The 23,053-nt window shown below is 35.9% G+C and overlaps 1 protein-coding gene across 1 annotated transcript; it reads right to left on the minus strand.

Annotated features, from left to right (window-relative positions):
* Window positions 1–381: 381 nt before the first annotated feature.
* LOC131952410 (alpha-N-acetylgalactosamine-specific lectin-like) lies at window positions 382–1,883 on the minus strand. The gene is made up of 2 exons (XM_059315039.1): window positions 1,777–1,883; window positions 382–888 (listed from the first exon to the last, which is right to left on the minus strand). The coding sequence occupies exons 1-2, from the start codon at window positions 1,820–1,822 to the stop codon at window positions 470–472; spliced, it is 465 nt and encodes a 154-aa protein (XP_059171022.1). The 5' UTR covers window positions 1,823–1,883; the 3' UTR covers window positions 382–469.
* Between the last annotated feature and the right edge of the window lie 21,170 nt (window positions 1,884–23,053).

Consider the following 23,053-nt stretch of genomic DNA (forward strand, 5'->3'; position numbering starts at 1 on the left):
AGATAGATGTGGGATTCTGATTCTAAATAGTTTTGTCTGCATAATGTGCATTTCCTTTGTGGGTGGTGTCCTATGGGTGGCGAGTTGTAGATTTGTAGATAAGTCTATAGGCAATTTTCTTTGGCTTTGGGTGTGATTGTTTGTAGGTTGAGGTTTCTAAAGGTGTCTGTAGTGTCTATTAGTGCCTAAGTTTTACACCATTTTATTCTATCGTGTATTACCAAGTACAAACAACTGCCACTCTTGTTGATGTGTGTTGTGTTAAAATAAAGATTGACAGAACATAAACTCAAAATCAAATAAAATCATCTTAACAAAAACATACAAAAACAAAAACAGAACAATTATAAGTCATCAAAACTAAAATGAAACATCATCACGAACAGTTCTGGAAGCTTTATAATCAATGTTTAATTTGAACTTTTATTGATTGACACCAAGTCATATTTCATAGGTCAAACACATATTCCTACCTATCTACTTCACACAAGAACTTATAATTTCTGGTCGGTTCAAAAAACACATCATTCATTTGGTAGCCGAAATCTGAATGAATGGTTAGGTAATCTTCACGACCTTGGTAGTTGTCCGGTCCTCCACCATACCAGTCAAAAAATGTGACAGGTTGCTTACTGGTCTGAAACACCCAATAGCCCTCCATGTTCACGTCATTTCCAGATAGCAGCAGACCTTCGGTTTTTGCACTCCTGGCCAGGGTCTGCACAAACCTGAATTCAGCTTCGTTGTTGATTTCTGCCAGGTACCAGCCACAAGACGAACATACTTTTTCAGCTTGTTCCGCGTCTTTGTAGTAGAAGGAGGATTGATAATACCGGTGTTGGTTGTAATCAATAGGGGGGTCAAATATTTCACAGACATCATAAGCAACTGTGGAAAAATAATACAAATTATAGTAAAAACTATTACAACGAAAAATGAAGAAAAAAAAGAAGAAAAAACGGTAATGTTTTAACAGACTTAAACAAGTTAATTAAAAAGTCTAGTGACAATTTTAGCGCAAATTCATTATGTACGCGTCATCACGTTCAATAGATGCGTCATCACGTTCCATGGTTGCGCCATCACGTTCAGTAGGCGCGCAATGGTTTTTAGTCATATAACTCTATTGTTTTTTAAAAAATGTGAAAAAATGATTAGGCCTAGCGAAACAAATCCTTGTAATTGTAACTCCAGTATCACTCTCATATAAATTATAAATAAATTAATAGGGTACAAAAATAACGTTTGAATTAATAAGTAAATAAGTATAAAAAAATCCTTTCGAACTTCAGCGCTTTGCGCTAAAAACCTACAAGACGCTCAGTTTAAATTAAAACTAGGCCTACAAGACGCTCATTTTAAAATATATTTAAAAAAATTTTGTGACCGAACGAAAGGATATTTTTGAAAACTTTCTTCGGCAATATTGGTTTAAATTATGGCAGAAATCGATTGGTAAATGTTTCAATTCGCTAAGTGGTCTGGTTGCCGAGATGTGGAGCAAAAACTGCATTTGCTCGAGGTTTTTTGGCTTTTCCGGGAAATCCAGGAAGGAATTCCGGGGAATTTTTTCATCCACGGAACTTGCTTAACATATTTGCTTTTGGAACTAGTCCTCGATATTGCTTCGTTGAGGAGGAGATACGACTCAAAGCTGCGGACACACATCCATCCATCCAGAAATGACGGGTTAATAAACGCAATTCTCCAGAATGGAAATTGCGCTAAAAATTACGCCGGAGAAGGTCCTAAAACATTACGACATTTGGAACTTACCAACACCGGAGAAGACGTGAAGCAACAAAGCGATGAACAGCAACATGTTGGTAGAATCTCTTCAGGAACAGCCGAGAGGGTATATCCTATAGGCTGTGTGGGCCGAGTTTTATAGTATTGTCGTACAAATATGAGTTTTTATCGTGAGTTTTTTATGTTTCTGTGGTTCTGAAAATATTTTTTCTTATATAAAAATAGTAGCCGAAGTCAATGGCGTTGCCTATATGGAGTTATTAATATATGGGTGAAAAATGAAATATAAATGTTTTAGTTGGAGCCATCTAGACAAGACTAATTACATATAAAGTAAAAGATATAAATGGGATGACGGTTTTTCAGTTCTATACAAGGGCCAAAATAGTCCGTAACGCGTTTTCACCTATTATCAGTAGCGTAGCCAGGATCGTCTCATGGGGGGGGGGGGGGGGGTGGTTCAGTATATAACCCGTGGACAAACTTTCGATTTTTACCCCCCCCCCCCTTTAAACTTTTGATTTGCAACCCCCCTCAAACTTTATATATATACCGAGGGGTCTATGGGGGGGGGGTTATGGCCCCCTAAAGTCCTGTCTACGCCACTGCCTATTATATCGAGTTTTGCAAACCACTGTTGAAGGATTAAGCAAATACATGCGGGTACGGAAAATGTTCTTAAATTGCCCGCAGAAGATCAAAGTGATCTTAAAATTAAACTTTTTGTATAATACTGTTAAGCTACTATGCAAACACGAATTTTTTTTTATTATTGAAAAAAATTAATTGTTACGTGTAAAAGATTCTACGCGTGTTGAGATTTTGATAAACAAGTACGGGTTATTGTTAGGTGTATCCTAATGGCTGTGTTTGACATGTTGCTATATTTAACGCATTTTGCAGTTGCTTTCAAAATTAAATTAATTTAGAGACACTCACAAGCATACATTAATTCAGGGACCCCATAAGCATAAATTAATCAAGGACTCCCAAATATACATTAATTAAAAACCCAAAAAGCATACATTAATTCAAGACCCTATAAGCATATATCACATCTGAGACCCTACAAGGATACATTAATAAAGAGATCGTACAAGCATACATTAATTCAGGGACCCCCCAAACATACATTAATTCAGAACCCTCCAAGCATATATCAATTCAGGGACCCTACAAGCATACATTAATTCCGAATCCTAAAAGCATACATTAATTAAGGGATTGTACAAACATACATTCGTCAGGTACCCCCAAACATACATTAATTCAAAACCCTACAAGAATACATTAATTTAGGGACACTATAAGCATCCATTAATTCAGGGACCCTACAAGCACATAATACCATAACAACCACCATCGCTGTATTCTACTTTTAGGCCTACAACAATGACGTAATTAATCGTTTTCGCTTTTATGTAGCCTACACTCATAGGTTGATGTCGTGTTTACACAAGATTTAAAATAATGCTTTTGCTTGTGTTTAGTTCTTGTCAACATAGAATTTGAAAGCGATACACTTATTTGTAAAGGCAGCTTTTGTGTCATTTTATTACTTTTATTATCAAAACGAAAGTCCTAAAATAAGGGTTTGTATGCTGGCAACATTGGATCGAGTAATTCTCGATTTTGTGTTTCCTTCGGTCTGAATAATGAGCAATGCTTCTGTCAGTATAAGCGTATACAAGAGAGAGTAACCCATTCACACTATTCTCTAATATGGAGATAGGGTAAAAGTGATAAAATTGGGAGCGAGAGAGTAGCAGTAAGAAATTCTACATTCAACTCTGCACACCGTACTAAAATAAACGCGGACGGCGGAAAAAATGGTCAATATTGCTACGCAGAGTAGCCAGCCCTGACGCTAAGTGGCGACACGTACATACACACACACACACACAAGTCAAACAGAACACCACAACACCTTAGAAACGCACCAACGCCTCAAATTGTCTCACCAATCCCCCCCTCAGATGTTCTCACCCTCACGACCAAACCCCTACAACCCCCATGTCCCTATTGGTGTCAAATTTTGTGTATTGTTTAATTACACAGCTTATAAATGTAAGCCTTGCCGTGGGAAGGAATGACTACACTATCTACCGTTCCCTAGAGTACAGCGCAATATGCTGGTATTTTTCAGTCTTATACATTTTATTATATAATCACAAAATGCGAGTACAATCACTTGAAAAGCTATCCAGTAAATTGTACACCGCAATATGATGGCATTTTCAGATATTACGCAATTTATTTGATTTAAAATACACACACGATCTCTTAAACATACTACTTAATAAATATCAGCACACATGTTTGTTTACAAATAGATCTAGAAATACAGTTAAAGTTCTTGTAGGATGTACTCCAGGTGGACTCGTTTCCTACATCTCAGATGTCTATGGAGGCTCAGCATCATATAGACAATTAGTCGAGAGAAGTAGAATTATTGATCTGTGTGAATCAGGGGACTCTATAATGGCAGACAAAGGTTTCAATGTTCAGGATTTATTTGCTAGGAAAGATGTAACTTTAAATATTCCAAGATTCTTTAAAAAAAAAAAGGCTTCACCCACTAACTGTTATTCGAGATAGGTTCTTTTCAAGCAAAAGGGTTCATGTTGAAAGGATTATTGGCATGGCAAATGTTTACAAAATTTGTAAATAGCCTTTAAATTCAACAGAAAGTAGACTAGCTACTCAAATACTTAAGGTATGGTTTTTTTATGTAACTTCAGGAAGAATATTGTACTTTCCAATGCTTAAACTTAAATTTGTATTTTGTAAAGAACTGCTGTATTATATTAATGAACTACGGTCTCTAATTGCTAGTTTTTATGATTGCATCTGAAATTGTTAGGCGAAAATAGCCTGCATTCCAAATTTCAGATCTCTAGAGCAATCAGAAGTGGGCTAATTTTCGATGTCAATTTTAACAACAAACATCCAAACAACCAAACAAACAAACAAATAAACGCGAAGCTGAGTTAAGAAAAACGTGTTAAAAAAACAGGGGATGGGAACTCGGGATATAGACAGGAATTTTAATCCATTTTAAATACTTAAACTTTTTAAATAGAATAAAATCTCGCAGAAAAAAGAATTGCACACCAGTGAACGCCAAATAAAATGTGTATAATAGTGCGCAATATTATTATTACTTTATAAATTTATATGCGTTTTATGAGAAATTTGAAACAGCGTAAATTACTACTTCCGGTCAACGGAAATTACTCAAAATAAGATAGAAGGTAGAGAATTAGATTTTTTACTTACATGTGAAATTTTATTTATCTATCTGAAACAGTACTCAAGTTATAGGCTTTTGAAAAATTCAACATAAAAGAAGTACCACTTCTGGTTATCGGAAATCGCTCAAAAGTTGATACGGATCTACGATTTTGATAAAATACTTATATATGAAATTTAATCAACCTCGGTGTAACGGTACTCAAGTTATCATGTTGACAGACAGATACACAGAAATACGGACACAATTCCAAAACAATGTTTTTCGACTCAGGTATGTGTAAAATGTCGAAATTTGTAAAAATCTCGATTTCGATTTTTTGCACGATTACAAAACTTCTTCTTTACTCCGTAGACGAGATAGTAAAAAGAGGAGAACGCTTTTAATAATTACTTAATCCAAAACGATGATGGCTGACATAATTTATTTCACTTCCTTCAGCCAACAGAGCATAAATATAAATTTCTCCACAACCAGCACTTCTACTTCTAAAAACGACTATACATCCTAAACCTCACCACAACTTCAACCACATACATAAACAAAAATAAAAACATAAACCATACATTAGCATCGAGACGGAAAATGACGCTCTACATTGTAGGTCTTGATGTTGTCTTCTTGTGATGAAACAGATTGCAGATAGTGACGTAACACAACATGATTGAACATAAAAATGTACATCGATAATACAACAGAAAAAGAATATCAAGAAAAATTATAAAAACAAAAGCATGATCAGCTTAAAATGTTTAATCTACCATAGTGACAAGCTATTTCTCTAGGTCAGACAAATATTCAGACCAATTGCTCAGACACATTTTTCACACATGAACTTGTAACCACCACGGTTTTGATCAAACATGTCATTCATCCTGAAGCTGTAATCGCGGTGGAGTGTTAAGTAATCATTTCCACCATTCCAGTTGTCCGGGTTACTTCCCCACCAGTCAAAAAACTTGACCGGCTCTTTGCTGAACTGGTAGATCCACGTACCCTTAAGTGCTTGGTCAGTTCCAGAAATCAGCAGGCCTGGAGGGTTATCTTACTTGACCAGGTCCTGGACAAACTTGTATTCGGCTGCGTCGTTGACCTCCACCAAATACATGCCATACGACAAACACACCTTTTCAGCATGTTCGGGATCCAGGTATTGAAACTTGGAGAGATAATATTTGTGTCCGTTGTAGGTTTCAGGGGGAGAAAACAGGTCACCGATTGGTGTTGGGTATCCATAGTTACAACTTGTAACTGTAGAGAAATAGTAAAATTATGGTTAATAATTTTAAGATTTTTCCGGGATTTTATTCGTAAATCATTAATAAAACAGATGGTCTGTCTACTATAGTGCAAAACTTGTAATTCGTAAACTTTACGACATATGGAACATATCAAAGCCGGAGAAGACCCTAAAACATTACATTTATAACTTGCCAAAGCCTTAGAAGGCCCTAAAACGTTACATTTATAACTTACCAAAGCCGTAGAAGACCCTAAAACATTACATTTATAACTTACCAAAGCTGTAGAAGGCCCTAAAACATTATATTTATAACTTACCAAAGCCGGAGAAGGTCCTAAAACATTACATTTATAACTTGCCAAAGCCTTAGAAGGCTCTAAAATATTACGACATTTATAACTTACCAACGCCGGAGAAGGTCCTAAAACATTACGACATATGGAATTTACCAAAGCCGTAGAAGGCTCTAAAACATTACGACATATGGAATTTACCAAAGCCGGAGAAGGTCCTTAAACATTACGACATATAGAATTTACCAAAGCCGTAGAAGGTCCTAAAACATTACGACATTTATAACTTACCAAACCAGGAGAATGCCCTAAAACATTACGACATCTGGAACTTACTAAAGATGGAAAAGGCCCTAAAACATTACGACATGTGGAACTTACCAAAGCCGGAGAAGACGTGAAGCAACAGAGCGATGAACAGCAACATGTTGGTCGAATCTCTTCAGGAACAGCCGAGAGGGTGTATCCTAATGGCTGTAAGGGCCGTTTTTTATAGTAATGTAGCAAATTAGCTATGAATTATGCGTACAATTAACATGTGCACCCGGTGTTTATCACTTAGACTATCAATTGTGATAAACAAAATCCAAAAGGGAATGTACCAGACTAGTCTGATCAGAACAATTTTAACCATAGACAATTTAACATACGTGGCAAGCAACATTTTATCATTAGAGAGTAAACTATTTGAAATCACTTTTAACAACGCTAATATTACATATGTTTAAAGTAAAATATCACTTCAGGTAACTGGAAATCAATCAAACGTTACACAAGTTATCGATATTCGTACCCTATTTATATAAGCCCTTACCCATCTTTTCCCCACAACCCAATGCTTTATGCAAATGGAAGTGGCTGCAATTCATCGCTACTACATCAAAAGGAATGAGTAATAATTTAGTGTAGGGAAGCAAGTCCCTTATTAGCGTCCCAATAATTGCTTAACGCTGGATACGTATAGGCCAAACGTTATCAACAGTTATAGCATAGAGGATAATTTACCAAATATCTGTAATATGTTTCATAAATATTGATTATATCTTACCTAACCAAGCGTTATATTTACTACATATTGGTCAAACATTGGTTATTTTGACGTTGATATCTTTGTGGTGTTATTTTTAAATAGGGATTTTGTGGTAGATTTTAAAATTATTAAGACTAATTCTAACAACCAGCAAATAATGCTGAAAAGAAATGAAATTTTTAACAAAATGATCAAGTTATCAAAAATTTAAAACATTGCCTTGTTTGAACCGATTGTGTAGTCAGGTGCTACCAAATGTTGCGTTGACTCATCCCGAAGTTATGTCTCAAGGTCACATATGACTAACACGTTATCTCTTCTTGGCTCGGTAGACCGATGAGCTTAGCATAGGGGTAAGCTTTTCACACAACAACCTTCAAAACATAGCCATTAAACTGTGAGATGGTCTGCTATCTTTAGCATCAGAGTTAACGTGTGGGTAGTATCGTTAACATCAGTGGTAACTGAGACAGTACATGGTGTTCTCTGGTCACTGAGACAGTACATGGTGTTCTCTGGTCACTGAGACAGTACCTGGTGTTCTCTGGTCACTGAGACATGGTGTTCTCTGGTCACCGAGACAGTACATGGTGTTCTCTGGTCACTGAGACAGTACATGGTGTTCTCTGGTCACTGAGACAGTACATGGTGTTCTCTGGTCACTGAGACAGTACATGGTGTTCTATTCTCACTGAGACTTGCAGCTAGTGGTAAATGTAGCCCTACTTTTTTTATTGCTACAGCTAGTGGTAAAGGCAGACCAAAACGTTCCACATGGTACATGTTGTGTGGGAGTTGCTTATACCGTTTCATTGTTGTTCAAAATATATCCTGCATACTAATGTTAAGTTCTAAAAGGCGACTCTTATCTGATTCATCCTTACAATTGTAATTTCTCAACCGTGAAGATACGCGGGATTCTAAATGAAATACGTGCTTCACAAGGGATTCACTGTAATATTTTTGCTTAGCGAAAAACATGTAGCGTTTTCGTATATGTGATTTGAAGAATATGATATACAATCAGAAACCTTCGTATAAGATCAAATACTTATATACGAAATTTCACCCACCCAACTGAAATGCTTCTCATGTTATACAGAAAAAGAGTAAAATACCACTTCCGGTAACTGGAAGTCAATCAAAAGTCACTCAAGTTATCGGATATTTGTGCTACTTTTCTATAAGCCCACACTCATCTCCTCCAGACAAACCAAACCGTCAAATTTCTTTTTTTTTTAAATTGCAGGCTCGATTTTTCGCGAGTTTCTAAGGCCCCTCTCAAATCTCTACAGAACAACAAATCACAAAATAATTAAGTATTTAAATTATCTTGTTTAAAAACATTATTTTAAAAACATTTAAAATAATTAAAACACAGACCAGTTCTAACCAACAATTAATTTTTTAGTGAAATACTGAAAAGACATTAAAGTTTCAACAAAATATTTATGTCATCTCTAGACTACTAAAACTTAGGTTTGTTTACATGTTTGAATATTTATTTGTTTTTTGTTTGTCTGATTGACTACTGGAGAAAATCTGATCTATGTGTAAGGCTGTAAAATAGTATGCAGGTAGAGAACAAGTTTTGTTTTCAGACAGACTGTTAATCACAAATTTATTTTAAGATGTTAATTAATTTATTGATTTATTAATTGGTAGATTAACCACATTAAATTTAATTTTTTTCAAATAATGGCTTTACCTTGACTGAATAGTGACGTCACATGTTTTGTTTACTTTTTAGTACAATAAAAATGGCGACTTCTATCATAGACTTTGTGGTCCATTCAAAAGTTTAACGCGTTCTAAAGCTAATTTTCTGTCGGCCATAACTTTAACATCAGCGTTCAACTGTGGATATTATCTTTAACATCAGTGTTAAAATGTGGATAGTATTTTTAACATCAGTCTTAAATTGAGGATAGTATCTTTAACATCAGTGTTAAATTGTGGATAGTATCTTTAATATCATTGTTAAAATGTTGATAGTATCTTTAACATCAGTGTTAAAATGTAGATATCATCTATAACATCAGTGTTAAATTGTGGATAGTATCTTTAACATCAGTGTTAAACTGTGGGTAGTATCTCTAAAATAGTGGCATTTTTATGCTTGTAATATTCTATGATAGAACTATTAATGAATTTTTTTTATTGTTTTAGTTTTGGTAGGTTTCAAGATAAATGTTCTTAAGCTTTTAATATTAACAAAATATACTTTTTAAATTTAATATTTCAGATTAACGAAAAACACAACTTCTCCGTTAAATATTTTGTACAATATACTGCAAAATGATTATTGTTTGTCAAGTACTACAGTGTCCAAATGCTATTTTATCTTTACAGCAATAATATAGTTTACAATTAACTTGAATGTGTAAGTGAAAACATTTTGGAATTCGTTGATCAAGCCTTTATACTAAATACTTTAAGAAACCGCTTCTTGGCCATTCTGTTAGATTTTATATGGTTAAAGTATTTTCCTTGGCCATCATGTTAATTTTGTTCGATTAAACCTTTTTCTCTTGGCCAAGCAATCTGTTACCTATACGGTAGACTGATTTTTAAAGTGTTTCAGTTTTAGTTTAGACACAATGAGAAACCAGCGGTTGCACACGTTAATTGTATGAATAATTCATACTTAATATGCTACAACGCTATAAAACCCAGCCCTCACAGCCTTTAGGATACACCCTCTCGGCTGTTCCTGAAGAGATTCGACCAACATGTTGCTGTTCACCGCTCTGTTGCTTCGCACCATCTCCGGCTTCGGTAAGTTCCACATGTCGAAATGTTTAAGGGCTTTCTCCAGCTTTGGTAAGTTTCACATGTCGTAATGTTTTAGCGCCTTCTCCGTACTACTACTAGATCACGGAGTCAATTATATCAGCCCTTAATTACTCCAAAGTAAAATTTTGCTTTTAATTTTTCAAAATTAAAATACATTTTTGTAATTACAAATTATATTTTAATGTGTCCTTATACGCCTCTATGTTTCTTGTATTATTTTATATGCTATTCAATATGTGATCCCCTACTTTTACAGTTTCTGGTTGTGACTATGGATACTCAACTCCAATCGGTGATCTGTTTGACCCCCCTGCAACTTACAACGGACACACGTATTACCTCTCCAAGTCTTTCTACTTAAACGCTGACCAAGCTCAAAGTGTTTGTTTGTCCTACGGCATGTTCTTGGTGGAGGTCAACGACGCAGGCGAATACAAGTTTGTCCAGGACCTTGCCAGAAAAGCTAACCCTGAAGGTCTGCTGATTTCTGGAACTGACATGGCCCAGGAAGGTAAATGGACCTTCCAGTTCAGTAAGGAACCAGTCAAGTTTTTCGACTGGTATAAAGGAAACCCTGACAACTATGGCGGTGGAGAAGATTATCTAACCCTGTATCGGCCCTACAACTACCAAATGAATGATGTCTTTTATGGTAATCGCGGTGGTTATAAGTTCTTGTGTGAAAAATGTGGTTGATCAAAACACATGTTGGTCAAAGGACGTGATGGATCAAGATAGATGAAATAAAACATGTTATCCATCATAGGCTCTGATTAATAAATGATTTTAAAACATATCTCCGATTTTTATTTGACGTTTTTTTTTTAAATTTAAAATGTTTACGTTGACGATTTTTAAAATAGTTTTCTTAATGTTTATGATGAAGAGTTTTAAAGTTTTATTGAACACGTGTTACTGTAGATAAAATATTCTTGAGACACAATCTTAAAAATAAACGTTACTCTACTGTCTAATCGGTATAGTAAGTATGGTTAGTAACGGTTTGGCTGAAAATATCGGCAGTTTTTTTTTGTCAATTAAAATTATAGGAATTAAAACACTATATAGTGAAATATGTAGGGATTTCTCTCATCGGCTTTTTTAAGGAGTCGAAAAATTACTATCATGAAAATTGTGATTGAGATTTACTTTCTCGGTGACCATTAAGTCTTGATACATTAATCCTCGCTATATTAAGTCTCGCTGTATCTTTTCTCGCCATATTAACCCTTTATATACGGAATTAAGTTACGAATGAATTTTTTTTAAACAATTTGTTATTAAGTTGCTTTTGACACACTTATTTGGCACAATTTATTTTATAAATTTTTAATGGTCCAAATATATATTGGTACTTATAAGTACCGTCAACAATGTAGGACATTTTTCCAAAAAAATAAAAAGTGTATAAAACATGAATAAACTGTAAAATTTATTAACTAATAACATCGCAATAATTATAAAATCATATTTGCAGTTTTCAAACATAAACACAAGACAAAAGTATATTTTTAGTATGATTATTGACTGGATTTTCTATGAATACTCTAAGTAGAACTATTTGGTAATGAATTGAAAGGGAACAATTTTTGTATTTTACTACTATTTGTCGTACTACTACTATCCCGCACTATTATACGCGCATTATCATGATCATTTGGTGCGCAATAGTTTTTAATCATGCAACTATATTGTAAAGAAAAAAAATAAACCGGGAGTGATCTCCCCTAAACTTTCTCGAATATTCTTATATGAAACAACAGGGGATGGCAACTCGGGATATAGACATGATTTTTAATCCATTTTAAATACTAAGACTTAAACTTTTTAAAATTGAATAAAATCTCGTAGAAAAAAAGAATTGCACACCAAGTGAACGCCAAATAAAATGTGCACAATAGTGAGGAATATTATTAGTACCTTATAAATTCGCATGCGTTTTTTTCGAGAAATCGGAAATAGCGCAAATCACTACTTCCAGTCGACGGAAATACTCAAAATTTGATAGAAGGCAGAGAATTAGATTTTTAATTTACATGTGAAATTTCATTCCTCTATCTGAAATAGTACTCAAGTTATAGGCTTTTGAATAGTTGAAAGTAGAAAAAGTTCCACTTCCGGTTATCGGAAATCGATCAAACGTTGATACGGATCTACGATTTCGAAAAAAATACTTATATATAAAATTTCATCAACATAGCTGTAACGGTACTCAAGTTATCGTGTTTACACACACACACAGACACACGGACAGAATTGGATAATCCAGTTTTTCCAACTCCATTACGCATAAAACGCCAAAATGTTGATAAATCTGGATTTATAATTTTTGCCCGGTCAAAATAAGCCCTCTATATCCCGGATGTGATGAAGGACTGAGGAGTAAAACGGTGAAAACTGTCAAAATTTCATGTGATTTTTTTGCACTATTTCAAGACTTTCTCTATACTCTGTATACGAGAAAGTAATTAAAGTACTGAAAACAAAATGCATAAAAAAGTTTTAATAACAAGCATTTATGTAATTTTCGGATATAAACCACGAGAAGCGGCCATTTCGCACAATGGCAAGTCAATGCAAGCATTGGTATATATATATATATATATATATATATATATATATATATATATATATATATATATATATATATATATATATATATATATATATATATATATATATATATATATATATGCTAAAACTCAAGTTTGTTTACATGTTTGAATATTTATGTTTTTTTTTTGTTTGTCTGATTGACTACTGCGCTATGTGCAGAGCTGTAAAATAGTATGTAGGTAGAGAACATTTTTTTTTCGTGACGTCACATGATGTGTTTACTTTTTAGTACAATTTAATGGCGACTTCAATGCAAGATTTAATTGCCGATTCAGATGTTTAACTCGTTCTTAAACTAATTTTCTGTCGGCTATAGTTTTAATGTTACGTCCGTTTGCTGTTTTTATTACGTTCCAACATTTATATAAATTTTCAACTGTCTTTTTCATTTAGTTTTACAATAAATTTCTCTAGCTCTACAATCTGTCCAAGAAAGTTATTTATAGATCTAGATCTAGAATCTAGGTCAAACCAAAGATTTATTAGTTAAAAATACAATCCAAAAAAAAAAAAAAAAACTAGACTTAAGCAAACCAGTCGTAGATCTAGAATATAGATAATTCTTTCTAAATTTAGATAATAATGAGTTTCTATATACTAAACTATTTTAGACCTTTATTATTTTATATAAATCTTTGTTTGTTTTGCTATGGAATATGTTAATTTGGAAATGCTGAATCTAGGTCCTATTTGCGTAACTTAAGATTCATACGCGGATTCTATACCGCTAATTTTGCAAAAATAGACTTAAATAGACGTAAATTCTAGATCTAGCTCGATGTAAACTATTTCAGGCCTTAATATTTTACTCCATATAAATCTTTGTTTGTTTAGCTATGGAATAGGCTAATTTGGGATAATATTAAATTTGAAATGCACGATCTTGGGCCTATTTGCATAACTAAAGTTTCATACAAGGATTCTATACCGCTAAATTTGCTTAAAATTTATTTATAGATCTAAATTTCAGGTGGCCTAGAAAGTTATTTATAGATCTAGACCTAGAATCTAGGTCAAACCAAAGATTAATTATATACAAACCAAAGATTAATTAGATAAAAATACAATCCATTTTATAATCATAATACATTTTTTAGTCCTTAAATACCTGATATAAATCTTTGTGATTTATCTATCTAGATCTGGATCTATCTAGCTAGAATAGGTCTAATGATTAGATCTAGATCTAGCAAGAGTCACGCAAAAACTAGACTTAAGAGACTTAAGCAAACAGTCGTAGAATCTAGATATAGATAATTCTATCTAGATCTAGATAATTTCAGACCTTCGTTAATTTATATAAATCTTTGTTTGTTTAGCTATGTAATTGGCTAATATAAGATAAAATTTAATTTAAAAGTTATTACTACTAGACTTAGATCTAGATCTATGCGCGTAAATCAAGTTGCATAAGGAGACTCAAAGTATTAAACTATACTATAAAAACAAGAAATGACGTCACGAGTTAAATAGCTAAGTTGTTAGTGTAATCGGCTTTCATGCGGGTAGCACGGGTTCTAGACACGTCAATGTTAATTTTTTTTTCACTTTTTTTTTTTTGAGATGTGAATGATAAAGTTGCCTATCTGAACCTTGGCGGGATACCGGGCAGGTGAAGCAGAGTTGATCTGTTTCTTTGTCCTAAGCATATGAAGGGTAAGAGACATGCTCGGCTGGAATAGTTTTTTTAAACGATAAAAACATGTTGTCTGAGAATTGGCGGGACACTGGGCAGGTGAAGTAGAGTTGAGTAGGTCACCTGTGACGTCAGTATATGAAGGGATAGTCCGAAATCGGTGTTTTCGGTGTTTTTAAAAGATAAAAACATCTTTTTGAATGTGGGGTCTAGTTTTTTGTGACGATAAGTGACAGACGTGATTTTTTTTATGGATGACCCCTGAAACCCACAGTTATCCAAGGGATGACGGGTAGTCTAGTATATATATATATATATATATATATATATATATATATATATATATATATATATATATATATATATATATATATATATAACAGGCATACTGCCTAGCTTCGCTTAGGTTTTCAAAGGCATTTGAGAATTTGAATACTTAATTATTTAGTGATTGCTGATGTGAGGAGTGCTTAAACTTAAACATTAATGCTAATTTCATAGAAATTGTTGTTGTTGTTTGTTGTTTATAGTCCGTTAGTCCGTTAAGACTATATATATATATATATTATATGGATATATGCGTGCAAGTCCAAGCGCTTTGCCGCTGGTGTAGAAGAAAGTCTAATGAAATATATTAGGACTGTTTCATCGATGCGTAACCTATCGTATATTCTTATACGCGCGCGTGACTTTGTTTTCTAAAACTGAGTTATTTAAGTGTATGTAATGCCTGAGCTTGGATCAGATTCATCAAGGCATGTGTATTCACGTGTAACAGTGCGGTAGAGCACACTTCGGCGACCGGACAGATGCTAGAGACGTAGTGCGGTGCTCACAGAGCCCCCGATTACACTACCGCAGGGGCCGGCCATTGTGCCTACTATATTAAAACTCATAAACAGCATTTGCGAGACGATATTGTATAAAGCACAAAAAAGAATATGGATAATTCCTAGCAATAGCCCGTACTTGTTTACCCAAATCTCAACCCGCGTAGAATCTTTTTGTTCACGGAACAATTTACGTTTTTGAACAAACAAAAATTGCGTGTTGCGTAGAAGCTTAACAGTATCATACACACAGTTTAATTTTAGAATCAACTTGATCTTCTGCGGGCCATTTAACAACAGAGATGTTCCGTACCCGCATGTATTTGCTTAAAGGGTTGGAGTCTTATTTTAGAGTAAAATAAGTGGCATAAGCGGAGCAGTGGCAGATTCAGAAGGTGCTATATATGTGAGCGGCTGGAGTGTATTTTTATTATTTGTAACTTAGAAGGCGAATGTATCGTTTCGTTTCATGTCGTAAATGGTTCGTCGTTTTTAGTTGTGTAGTCCCGTATTATGGCGCCGCTGTCTCACTGTTTATGTCCCTGGTTATAGCTAGTTTATATATATTTCGTTTATATTGTTGTCATTGTTTATATTAAGTGTCTTTTTATAATATTCTGTTGCATGTTTCGTCGTGTTTGGTTTGTTATCCGTGAATTAGGGACTATTTGTTTACGTGTAGTGTGTGAGGTGTGTGGAAGTCGGTTTCCGGCTTGTTCAACTCTGTCTTTGTGTGGAAAGCAGCGGTGAAGAGAGCAGGCAGTCTCTCTGGTCATCGAGTGAAAAGAATAGCAAATTCGCACCATCCAGCCATATTTATTTTGTGTTTGTGTTCGTCATAGTCCTGGACGAAGTCCGAAATTGGGTGTTTTGTTTGATGTAAAAAGTTTGTTTCGTTTGGTTCTGTTTTGTGTCAGTTTTATCTATTTCTTTTTTTATAACATTTTGGTTCCATGCAATAAATTTTATTAACTGTAAAAGTTTTTGTTTTATTTTAGTAGCTTATTATTTAGACTAAGGTTAGGGTTTAACCACCGTGGGTTCTACCACGGTTGCACTGACCGGACAGATTAGTTAGTTAAGCCTAGAAGGGTAGATTTTAGGTGTGCTACCAATTTGCAAGCCCTGCTATGGGGGGGGGATACCTAAAATCTACCCCTAAAATTAGCCTGGAGTAGCCGGCGGTATCACTTTGACCGGCCTTGGGGAGGGTGGTTGAGCCCGGGGAGGCACATATCTCCTGATCTGGGTGCTGGCCACCCGGCGGGTGCCAGAAGGGCCATCTTTCTTTTTAATGGCGTAACACCCGCCGGTGATCGGAGGTACTTCGACCACGACGTAAACTGTCGGGTCGTCCAGGTCTGCCATTTTGCGTCTGCCTAGTGGGGGTTGTCTCAGAAGGACCAGATCGCCTATGGCCAGTTCAGCTACAGGTGCCTTTTTGACCTGCTTGTCCTTCTTGCTCGACTCTGTCTGGGGGCATCCCCCAGCACCACCACCCGGTGCCTTAATTAAGGATGGGTTAGGTGGAACCATTGCCTCTAGTTCCTCAGATTGGTCCACCTTTATACTGGTTATGCTGGCGCGTAGGCAGGATGTTGGGCCTGATACCACTGACGGATCTGGGTGAAAAGGTTGGTCTAATGGCTGTACCACCTTGTCGTCCTTCATTCCGGGGTCTCGTTTCGTCGCCTGAATGGTTGGTACACTCTTGGCAGACACCAGAGTCCTTTCGCGGGGGCGGAGGACCTTGTCCCCTCGCCATACCTTCGGTGTCACCCCTGGGGGCTTGATCAGGTGGGCCAATGTGGTCAGGTCCTGGAGAACGTTCATGCCCAACAAACAGGGTGGAGCTGATGAGCCCCCCACTGGATCCTTTATCACAAGGAACCCCTTGTCGCGTATTTCTTCCTTGTTGATCTCCAGGTCAGTAATAAAATAGCCATTGTATGGGATGGCCAACCCATTTGCTGCCCTCAAGGACAGGGGTGTGTCTGTTCTTAGGATAATGTTCTTGAGGCTCCTGTTACAAAATGTTTCAGTGACCGTGCTGACTTGTGAACCACTGTCTATAACGGCAGTCACCGGTACACCTTGTAAATACACAGTCAGGGTGGGGCACTGTCCAGCCAGCTTGTGAATGGTGGAGCTTGGGCTCTGCCCACCAGCAGTAGTAAGACTCTGAATCACTGCGGCCTCCTGCTTCTTTGAGTTTCGACAATTGCGGGCGAGGTGACCTTGCTGGTTACAATTGTAACACATTCTTGTTTCCGCCTCTGGACGTCGGCGGGGTACCCTTCGGCTAGATGACACTTGAGGGTTCTGTGCCAACTGAGTCAACAGAGCCGATAGCTGCTCTGCGAGCTTGTCCACCCTGTCTTCCAGCTTAGACCTGGGCAGGGTGGGTTCTTCCTTGGGGCGGGCATGTAGAGCTGCCACATAGGCAGGTTCTGTCCCTGGGTCCTCGTCTCCAGACCATCGAATGGCCGCATCCCGTATAGCCAGGAAGGGGATCTTAGGGTCCCTGAAAACTAGTTCTTGCAACTGACGTCTGACTGAGGACTGGCTCAGCTTTTCCATAAACTGGTCCCTTAGGAACTCAGCATTCGTCTGAGGGACCTGCAGGGTGCCCTGTCTGGCAACAAGGGCCTTGAAGGCCCTGTGCAGGCGGTGCGAGTAGGCCCTCACCGACTCGTGTTGGCCCTGCACAACCATTTGGAGTTGCGCCATCAGCTGGGAGACGCTCCTCTTCTCCCCATAGACTTCTCGGAGGAGCCTGATGGAGGCCTCTGGGTCACATTGCAGGTCATCTCCCCTGCAGCTCAGTTCTTCTCTCACAGCTTCCCCCAGGTACTGCCAGAGAAGGTCCTTCCTCTCTTCCACTGAGACGTCTCTTCTGGCCCTCCAGAGAGACTGGACCTCGTCAATGAATCGTTCCACCTCATAGCCGTGGCTGTCCCCATGAAACTTCCGGATGAGGATCTCCCTGGGTGGAACGATGCTGATGGTTTGTGCCACCTCCGCCATCTCGTCCGAATTGGGTGTTAAGACTACAAACAATTCCTACGCTAAACAAAAACTAAACACAGATGGTTCCAACAAGGGCCTATCAAAACAAAAAAATTTAACTATGCTACACCTAGCCCTAGCAAAAAAACAAAAATTTAACTAGACTAAAGCACTGACCCCACTCGTGCTACCAATTTGCAAGCCCTGCTAGGGGGGGATACCTAAAATCTACCCTTCTAGGCTTAACTAACTAATCTGTCCGGTCAGTGCAACCGTGGTAGAACCCACGGTGGTTAAACCCTAACCTTAGTCTAAATAATAAGCTACTAAAATAAAACAAAAACTTTTACAGTTAATAAAATTTATTGCATGGAACCAAAATGTTATAAAAAAAGAAATAGATAAAACTGACACAAAACAGAACCAAACGAAACAAACTTTTTACATCAAACAAAACACCCAATTTCGGACTTCGTCCAGGACTATGACGAACACAAACACAAAATAAATATGGCTGGATGGTGCGAATTTGCTATTCTTTTCACTCGATGACCAGAGAGACTGCCTGCTCTCTTCACCGCTGCTTTCCACACAAAGACAGAGTTGAACAAGCCGGAAACCGACTTCCACACACCTCACACACTACACGTAAACAAATAGTCCCTAATTCAGGGATAACAAACCAAACACGACGAAACATGCAACAGAATATTATAAAAAGACACTTAATATAAACAATGACAACAATATAAACGAAATATATATAAACTAGCTATAACCAGGGACATAAACAGTGAGACAGCGGCGCCATAATACGGGACTACACAACTAAAAACGACGAACCATTTACGACATGAAACGAAACGATACATTCGCCTTCTAAGTTACAAATAATAAAAATACACTCCAGCCGCTCACATATAGAGATATACATATACACATACGCTAACTCGTATACACATGCTTGGGTTTTTTTATCGTGTGTATACTGGATGATATCTTTGATTAGGTGATATATATATATATATATATGATCTCAGGACAAATGATCTCAGTACAAATGATTTCAAGGACATATGATCTCACGGACAAAAGATACCTGGACAAAATATACCATGACAAATAATAACATGGAAAAATGATCTCAGACAAAATATCTCAGACAAAATATCTCACAGCAAAATTGTAATAGTGGATGATTTGAGTGGATATATATATATATATATATATATATATATATATATATATATATATATATATATATATATATATATATATATATATATATATATATGGTTCCATGACAAATGATCTCAGGACAAATGATATCAGACAAAATATCTCAGACAAAATATCTCACGGACAAATGATCTCAGGACAAATGATCTCAGGACAAATGATCTCAAGGACAAATGATCTCAAGGACAAAAGATACCAGGACAAAATATATCAGGACAAATGATATCATGGACAATTGATCTCAGACAAAATATCTCAGACAAAATATCTCACAGCAAAATGTTGATAGTATGTACAGTGATTTTAGTTCATTTGAACTTTTTTTTAAATTGACTGTCAATATGGTTTTGTTTAATTTCTTTACGCATCATAATTGTGAATAAAATGAATTAGTTAAACTTAACAAACCATCAAAAGATTTATTTAACTTAACCTTTTAATGGCCTTTGATTTGAAAAAATAAAAATTAAAACAAATTTTCTCCTTTAGCCTGAAAGGTATGATAAATGATAATGTATAAAACAAAGTAACGGTAGCTATACAACAATAATGTTTAAAACATGCGAAATATCTTTCAAAAATGTTAATGGGTCTCTAGGTTCGTAACGTAAAATTATTGTTTTTATTGCATGATCAACACAAACATAACGTTTACGTTTCTTTGCTGACAGTACATCGTTATGATCACACCTCTCCAATACTATGTGATCATGTATTGTGTGAACTCTTGCTCGACATGTTCTAACTTCACATTTACATATCCCTGTCGTTAAAATAAGCATTAGTCACCTGATCACTAAGGTGTGACCGACGCATAACTATTGAATTTAGCTATTAGTTGTATTGTTCATGGAGGGCGGATGTCTGTCCCTTAAAAAATGTCTCTACCATCAAAGCGGGCGGCCACCTTGATACGAAGGTGTTTCTCTATTGTTATTTCATCCTCTTTGATCTAGTTTCGTCCACCTGACATGGTTGGATTGTCTCATGTTTGGCAAGCCCACATTCGCTGTCTATCGAACAATTTCTTTAATCTTCTATAATAATAATCCAAATTTTAAAATGCAATATAAAATTTTAAAAGTGCAATATGATAAATTTATACGGCAAACATTTCTTACAATTATCATATGGGCCTATAAACAATATTAAACATATTAAACAAACATACGACAGTTAATAAAAATTGTTCAGATCAACTAAAGTCACCAAATACACTATTAAAATTTAGGTGTGAGATATTTTGTCTGAGATATTTTGTCTGAGATCAATTGTCCGTGGTATCATTTGTCCTGATATATTTTGTCCTGGTATCTTTTGTCCGTGAGATCATTTGTCCTTGAGATCATTTGTCCTGGTATCTTTTGTCCTGAGATCATTTGTCCGTGAGATATTTTGTCTGAGATATTTTGTCTGAGATCATTTGTCCTGGGATCATTTGTCCTGTCACCATATATATATATATGTATATATGTATTTTCTTAAGCGTATGTGTAGGCATATATGTTTGCACAAACTTTTACAACACCTTTAATTTCTCATTATCACACTTTGCTACATCAAATATGCCACGTTTATAACAACGCCATTACATCCCCGCATACTTTTTCAATATGCTTTGTGGAGTATTTAGGTGCTTATCTTTAGGATGAGACTCCAATTCTATTTGCACATACATGAGGGCATCAATGAATCATTTCAGTTCTTTTATTGCCAGCGGGAGATACAAATAAAATTTTTCCACACTGAAACGTATTTGTCTAGAAGGTCAAATATACGTTAAAAAACAAGATATCATACAGGTGGAGATTTGTACAAACAACAATAAAAAGGATTATCGCTAAGAATACAATCAGATGCTTAATCTTTTGGTTTTAAACAAATTACTGTCAGGATAATCCTTCAAAAGTTGTTTGCGAAGCGCGATAAAATAGGTGCAAAGGCGTTACGGACTATTTCGGCCCTCGTTTAGATTTGTAAAAATGTCATCCCAATTATATCTTTTACTTTCTATGTAATGTATAGTCTTGTCTAGATGGCTCCAGCTAAGACATTTATGTTTAATTTTGTTATTATTTTGTAATCGTTTCACGCCCCGTTTTAATAACTCGACAGTGGCTTTGCCATTGGTTTCGCCTACTATCTGAATCACAGAAACACCACATATATTTGTACAAAAATACTTTTAAATTGTATGTAATTTTTAGTCTTGTTTAGATGGCTTAAACAAAGACATTTATATTTGATGTTCTAATCATTTTTCGCCCCATTCGCCTTGTTATAATTCCATATAGGATACGCCATTGACTTTGACTACTATTTGTGCAAAACATTGCCAGGAATTCCAAAACTGAAAATCTTCTGCTGTCTGGGTCTGACGCGATTAAGGACGGCAATTGGGTCTTCCCAGACAATAAACCGGTCAAGTTTTATGAATGGGGGAGTGGTGAACCGAACAACTATGGAGGTACAGAAAAGCGCATAGCTATTCATCGGCCTAGCGGCTATAAAGTGAATGACATTTTGTCTCCACCAAGTACAATTTTCAACTTTCTTTGTGAAAGGGAGATTGACTCTGATGATCCGCTTGACCAGGTTAAATAAAATTGTAACTTGGGGTCAATCAACAGAGTTCTAAATTAAACATTGATTTCAAAGCTTTCTGAACATTGTTTGATGTGTTATTATTAGTCTCAATGAACAATTTTTGTTGTGTGTTTGTATGTTTTTGTAATGTTTTTTTGTGTTGATATTTTGTGTCAGTGTGTTTATTGTTGCTTTGGTGATTATTATACAAACTTTTATTTATTTCAAGAGAAAAAATGGCAAACAAGATTTGAAGCACCTATAGCAAACCCGTTATTTTTCAAACTTGAAATTTTGTGAGAGGGTGATAGCATGGTGGCTTAGTATTAGATTCCGGAGATAACATGCATTATCTTCATACCAATATGCTAACGAAAAACCGCAACCAGGACCTAGAACTAATTCTTTTTAAACGAACGTTTCAATTGTTTGAAAGGTTTAAAAAAATAACTTGAATTATTTTTGAAAATTGTCGCGGTAACTGCCTCCTCCTTTCCCGCATTTTTGTTTTCGGTTTTGCATTTGCGTTTATTTTTATGTTTGTATTTGTATTTGCGAGATTGTTTGGTTCTGATTGTGGTTTTTGTGTGGTTAGGGTTAATAAATTTAATTGGAAAAGTAATATATTTCCTTAACCCGGGCAATGTTTTACGGCCTGCTTCGGTAAGTTCCACATGTCGTAAAACATTACGACATGTGTCATACAGTGTCATACAGACTATGTGAGGAAACCAACTCTTGTGTTATGTTCATGTCTTCATCCACACCTCTAA

The sequence above is a fragment of the Physella acuta genome, unplaced genomic scaffold (assembly GCF_028476545.2).
Source record: "Physella acuta isolate Inbredline_101_S28 unplaced genomic scaffold, ASM2847654v3 ptg000872l, whole genome shotgun sequence".
Taxonomy (NCBI): domain Eukaryota; kingdom Metazoa; phylum Mollusca; class Gastropoda; family Physidae; genus Physella; species Physella acuta.

Coding starts and splice junctions, on each gene's coding strand:
- LOC131952410 (XM_059315039.1), bottom strand. CDS start 1,822: ATGTTGCTGTTCATCGCTTTGTTGCTTCACGTCTTCTCCGGTGTTG. Junction 889..1,776: donor TCACGTCTTCTCCGGTGTTG/GTAAGTTCCAAA, acceptor ATTTTTCCACAG/TTGCTTATGATGTCTGTGAA.